At 51.8% G+C, this 6,204-nt stretch overlaps 1 protein-coding gene across 1 annotated transcript in view; it reads right to left on the reverse strand.

Annotated features, from left to right (window-relative positions):
* bcar3 (BCAR3 adaptor protein, NSP family member) overlaps positions 1-6,203 on the reverse strand; it is a gene marked incomplete at its 5' end in the record, with an annotated part of 15,161 nt that extends 8,958 nt beyond the window's left edge. The window contains 3 exons of the mRNA XM_068743443.1: positions 2,609-2,651; positions 5,747-6,001; positions 6,085-6,203. Coding sequence (XP_068599544.1) covers positions 2,609-2,651; positions 5,747-6,001; positions 6,085-6,203 — 417 coding nt within the window. The remainder of the gene's footprint in view (positions 1-2,608; positions 2,652-5,746; positions 6,002-6,084) is intronic.
* Position 6,204: the final 1 nt, after the last annotated feature.

Consider the following 6,204-nt stretch of genomic DNA (forward strand, 5'->3'; position numbering starts at 1 on the left):
TTTAGATCCCATCTGGGGGGGCGGGGGGGGGGCGGGGGGGCATCGTTAGTGTCTCGTCTCGGAGACTGAAAGCAGAGCTCGGTGCTTGCATTCACATTTTCTGATTTCCTTTTGTTCTAAACATTTAAGAGCGAGTTTTGAACGATGTTTGGATTTACCGCCGTTTCCGCGACGACCTACCGAAATAGATTTGATGACTAATCGCGTCCTTCACACCCGACTGACCGGATTGGGCTCCGATTTATTGATACGATATCCTTTCTGCTCCTCCACAGGAGATGTAAATGTCACCCCCGGGGAGGCGGGGCTGACCTCCTCCCAGGTGACCCACGGAGGAGGTGTGGCCTGCATCACCTCCGTCCAATCAAGTTAATGGCGCCGGTCCATTTCACTGACGTCATAAAGAAGACAAACGACCACAAGTGAGTCATTTATCAACCTCATGAGGACGATGCCCTCACACACACACACACACACACACACACACACACACACACTGCCTGGTCTGTGTAATAAGAGCCCAGTGTCCCGTGGAAAGAGGAGGACCCGTCAGCGTGATTAGATTTCACTTTTTAGATTGTTTTTCCTTCTTTCAATCTGAGGTTCATCCTTTAGAATAAAACCCGCCTCAAACGTAAACAACAACAAACAAACAAACAAACAAACAAAGGCGAGTCCAGCAGAAAGACAAATGCAAAACAAGGGACCAAAAAATGTTGCACCAAAGCACGCGCGCTTACACGCGCGCTTACACGCACGCGCACACGCACGCGCACACGCACGCGCACACGCGCGCTTACACGCACGCACACGCACACGCACACACGCACACGCACACGCACGCACGCGCACGCACACGCGCACGCTCCCGTTGCGCTCACCTTCCGGCGGTAGAAGCAGCACAGAGTCTTCAGGTCGCATCGCTCCGACATCCTGAACCGTAGAATCCAACCTCCGGTTACCGTGACGACGCATCAAAACATCAACAGCGTCCGGGGAAAGTCTTCAACCTCAGTTAAACAAGTTTCACCGACTGGAGTGGGTCCGGGTTCCACCATCCTCTCCTCTCCTCATCCTCATCCTTTCCTCATCCTCATCCTCTCCTCATCCTCATCCTCTCCTCATCCTCATCCTCCTCCTCCGTCCCTCCGTCTCCTCCTGTCGTTCTCCTGCAGCTCACCCAGCGAGATGCTCCCTCGCATGCCCCCCCCCCCCCCCCCGCCAGTTCTCATGCGCGCGCGCGCGCGTGTGTGCGTGCGTGCGCAGGGGCCTCTAATTACAGCAGGAACTCTCTGAGGATCCACAAAGGAACTCCACGCAGAACCCCCCCCCCCCCCCCCCCCCCCCGAGGCACCACGGAGCAACAAACACGGTTACACACGCACAGTCGTGTGGCCGCAGCGGCCCCAAATCACCGGCTCGTCTAAAAGTGCACCTTAAAATACACGCAGCCGTCTCTCCAGGAATGTCCTGGAAAAACACGGAGCCGCTGTCTATTCCGGTCGGACGGAGGGGAAAGTGTGTGTTTGTGAGAAAGTGTGTGTCTGTGAGAAAGTGTGTGTTTGTGAGAAAGTGTGTGTCTGTGAGAAAGATTTAGACTCTATAAGAAACGATGAACATTCGGGTTCATCCCCCGGGGACCAAGACTGTGTACAAGTCATGAAGTAAGAACCGTATTAACAACACAGCGATCCTTAGAGTGAGTGTGTGTGTGTGTGTGTGTGCGCGCGCGCAGGGAAGTGTGAATATCCTGATTCTATTTATCAGAATATTCAATATTTATTGAATATTGTTTTTATTTTTATTTGTATCGTTAAATTTGTATTGTTAATTGTGGATGATTTGTGTACGAAGGACTTTCAACGGAAACAAGACCGCAAGGGCTTTTTAGAAATGCTCCTCTTAGACAGGATGTTTGACTTTATTTGTACTGTAATACATGCTACTGTGTGACTGTACTTGAATAAATATATTCATCATCATCATCACCAAGCTTTAAAAGGTTGGGAGATGCTGCAGCAGTAAATGGGGGGGGGGGGCTTCATTTTCATTTCCTCTTCTCGTACAATGAATCATTTCATATTTAAATCTTAAATGCGTGTGGAAACACCGGACGCCATTCCACGGTGGAAACGCACACACAGCTGGAGCGCCCGGCCGTCAGCACACACGCCCTGTTGACATTTGTCACAATGCTAATTTGACCAAAGAAATGCACACAAAAGCTGTTTGTGCATGCATCCAGTGTGTGTGTGTGTGTGTGTGTGTGTGTGGTTTTCGTGGGAACAACGGAGTTTGCTTTTCAGACCGAGGTGGCAGCATCCAAAAAATGTTCAAGCTAATGGAGCGATGGATGAGAAAGGAAAGCGACTGATGGATGGAGAGAGAGAGAGAGAGAGAGAGAGACTACTTATGTGATGTTAACACCCTGGTTCTGGATCCCAGAGGGTTAAAACATCTCGTATCACATCCGGCGGCTCCGGAAGCTCAACCGAATGTTCTGTTTGTGTCTCGACGTCAACATCAGGAAGGAAAGGAATATCCAGATGAAACTAGCTAAACACGTAATCCCGACATCAAAGGCAGGAAATCGGCTCGTTGTTCCTACCTTCACGTAGTCCACGGTGGCGTCCGGGCTGGCAGCGGGTTCCCTGGGGAACACAGACAGAGACAAGGTTCTGTTTAGGGAACGCATCTCTCGAGCGGGTCCCCGAGGGAGGGGCGCGACGACCTCAAATGATCCGGTGGGGACGGTGCTGATGCTGCGTCTTCTTCTGCTTGGTTCTGTCCAGTGGAGGTTTAAAGGTTCTGATCCAGATGAGGATCCACGTTAGCAGAAAGCCAATTCAAGGTTCTGATCCAGATGAGGATCCACGTTAGCAGAAAGCCAATTAAAGGTTCTGATCCAGATGAGGATCCACGTTAGCAGAAAGCCAATTCAAGGTTCTGATCCAGATGAGGATCCACATTAGCAGAAAGCCAATTCAAGGTTCTGATCCAGATGAGGATCCACGTTAGCAGAAAGCCAATTCAAGGTTCTGATCCAGATGAGGATCCACATTAGCAGAAAGCCAATTCAAGGTTCTGATCCAGATGAGGATCCACATTAGCAGAAAGCCAATTAAAGGTTCTGATCCAGATGAGGATCCACGTTAGCAGAAAGCCAATTCAAGGTTCTGATCCAGATGAGGATCCACATTAGCAGAAAGCCAATTCAAGGTTCTGATCCAGATGAGGATCCACGTTAGCAGAAAGCCAATTCAAGGTTCTGATCCAGATGAGGATCCACGTTAGCAGAAAGCCAATTCAAGGTTCTGATCCAGATGAGGATCCACGTTAGCAGAAAGCCAATTCAAGGTTCTGATCCAGATGAGGATCCACGTTAGCAGAAAGCCAATTCAAGGTTCTGATCCAGATGAGGATCCACGTTAGCAGAAAGCCAAACCGAACGGGAGCAGCCGCAGAAATTCAGCGTTCCGAGTTCCTCTGACAGAAATATGATGGTTGAGCTGCCTGAAATAAGACGGTCCCTCTCTCTCTCTCTCTCTCTCTCTCTCTCTCTCCCTCCCTCCCTCCCTCTCTCTCGCTCTCTCTCTGCCCCCCCCCCTCCCTCTCTCTCTCCTCCCCCACCATAACACACATCACGCCTGCCTTTCTGAGTCCACTGACAAATTCCCAGAGAGGTCAGAGCACACACACACACACACACGCACACACACACACACACGCACACACACACACACACACAACATTTTTTCAGACATGTTACCTTGGCGGAGGTGCGCTTGTTTCGTCCACCAACAGTCTCCGGACTGAACTGTAGCTAAAACGTGCAAATCGTTCCTTTCATGCTGATACTTCAGTTTATTAGCGTAGCTTAGCATCGCTCCCTACTTGAGGCATAAACCCCAGTGAAAGAGGCAATTAGCCCAAATCCAAGACTGCGTTTTCAAGGTTGGTAGTTTAAATCCCCTAAGCCGGTGCTGCTGTTCCCACGGGAACATTAGCATGTTTAGCTTTAAGCCCTCCGAGTTTAATACGGCCATAAATAATGAGATTTAGTTGTGCAACCCGACAGAAGTCTCCATTCACTCCGTCACCGTTCAGAGGAGGCGGGGGCCCTCAGGGTCGCAGGATGGAGATCGCTATGGCAACTGAGGAGAATGGAGGAGGAGAACACAGAACATCTCCGAAATCAGTTTGGCTCGACGTCCAGCGCTCGCCGTTGTCGTGAGCTCCGCTTCGGAGGAGTTGGCGGTCGGATGGAACTCCGATCGGCCCCCGAGACGTCACCACGGCAACCACCTGCTCCTCGTAAACCCCAGCTGGGCTCTCGAGGCTGAGGTGGGGAGCGATGAGAATCCTCACATACCAGACAACACCCATAAAAAAAAACCCTCCTGGGGCAGAATGCGCGTCTACAGAGGGGTAACCCCTTCAAAGCGCGGAGAGGTCAAAGGTCAACACGTCCGCTCATGAAAACAAGACACGAGCGATGCTCTCCTCCTCACATCTTCATGGCTGTTACTTTTCAACCCTCATTCTTCCCTGATAACGTTTACCGCTCCCGACCAGAAGTCCCAAAATAACGGACACAAAGCGCCGTCAAAGCGAGAAGGCCGAAGGCCGCACATTCCGAGCTGCTGACCGCAGCCAGCGCGGCTGTTTCTGCCCGTGTTGCTGAAGCAGCATCAGAAACGGGCTTCTTCTGCTCCTCCAAACCGCCAAACTGACCAGAGACAGAAAAGCGAGGACAGAACCAGCAGGAGGCGGGGCTCGCCGCAGTCTTTTTCTGGCTACCGTTGTGCTTTTGAGCTTACTGCGTATTTGTGCATGTGGGAGAGAGTGACACAGCGACAGTGGGAACGCATGCGGCGTCTGCAGACAGCCTGCAGGGGGCAGTGTTTCCCATTGGCGCATCTTTTATTCCACAGAAGAGCCTTTTTGCAGCATCTAGAATATAAAATAAATGAAGCTAAAGCTAGCTTTAGTCCTCGCTTCACGCACGGCAGATTTTCATCTCAGAATCTCGGATGGATTTTGTTGAATTTATCTAAAGGAGCAGAAAAGTTGCACGTGTCTTTTCTCCTTTCAACTCTGCTGTGGCCGCCGTCCGTCTCCTGACCCCCCCCCTGACCTTGTGCAACAAAAGGGGTCCGGGGTCACAGGTCAGCCTTCAGCAGCCGCGCTGGAAAGTCAAGACTGACTGGCTGTGACATTCCGAGGAGTTCGGAAGGAAAGTTTTGGATTTGACCCGGACAAACTGTCCCGCTGAGATGAAGAGGAGCAGACGAAGAGCCCCCCAGTAATCTGTGATCTGTCCTGCCACACCCTGACCCACAAAGGTAACCCAGCTGCTGGGGGCAACACGCACACATGCACACACGCACACACACACACACACACACAAAGCTGGCTGCATCAGATACAGTCTGTTGTAACTCTACACCAGAGATATAAAGGTAGGAAGACACGATGAGGGGTGAGTGTGTGTGTGTGTGAGTGCGTGTGTGTGTGTGTGTGCGTGTGTTCCCTCTGAAGTCGAGCCAAACATTTAACCCCTTCAGGAATCTTGACAGACTCAGGCAGGAAGAATTTCATCTTTTCATGCTCGCCTTGCATTGAAACGCGCTTCGTAAAGGTTTTCAGGAAAAGGAAACGGTCAAACATTGCGTCACTTCCTGTTTACGTTTATCGGTTCTTCGTGTCAGGATGAACTTTGCATTTACGTTTAAAAAGCGCTCACCTGCGACCACGGAAGTCGTCGCTGCTGTTTTTACCCAGCGGCGAGGTCATGGGTTGATGGGCGTGTCCGGGAGGCGGCGGCAACGTCCCGCACAATATCTGCTGCGTTTGATTGGCTCTGGATTCCCAGGTGTAGTTACCGTGGGGGGTGTTGGCCCCGCCTCTCTTGCGTCGAGGCAAAGTTCCGTGAATGGAGATTGGCTGGTAGGCGGGGACGGGCAACCCTGATTGGTTGCCGGCCGGCCCCGGAGGGAGACTGGGAGAGAAAAATAAAAGCATGGAACTGAGAAATGTTCTTGGTTCAGCCGGAACCAGGGTTCTGCTGGCCGTCTGACTCACCCGGGTCTGGAGCTGAAGAGGTCCATGGAGGAGGCGAGGGAGGTCTGGAGCGTCACGGGGGTGGGGGGGACTCCCCCCAGGGCGGGGTGTGCATGGAGGGACCTGGGGAGACTGGCAAAA

This window comes from Brachionichthys hirsutus, chromosome 9 (assembly GCF_040956055.1).
Source record: "Brachionichthys hirsutus isolate HB-005 chromosome 9, CSIRO-AGI_Bhir_v1, whole genome shotgun sequence".
In the NCBI taxonomy this organism is placed as follows: Eukaryota; Metazoa; Chordata; class Actinopteri; order Lophiiformes; family Brachionichthyidae; genus Brachionichthys; species Brachionichthys hirsutus.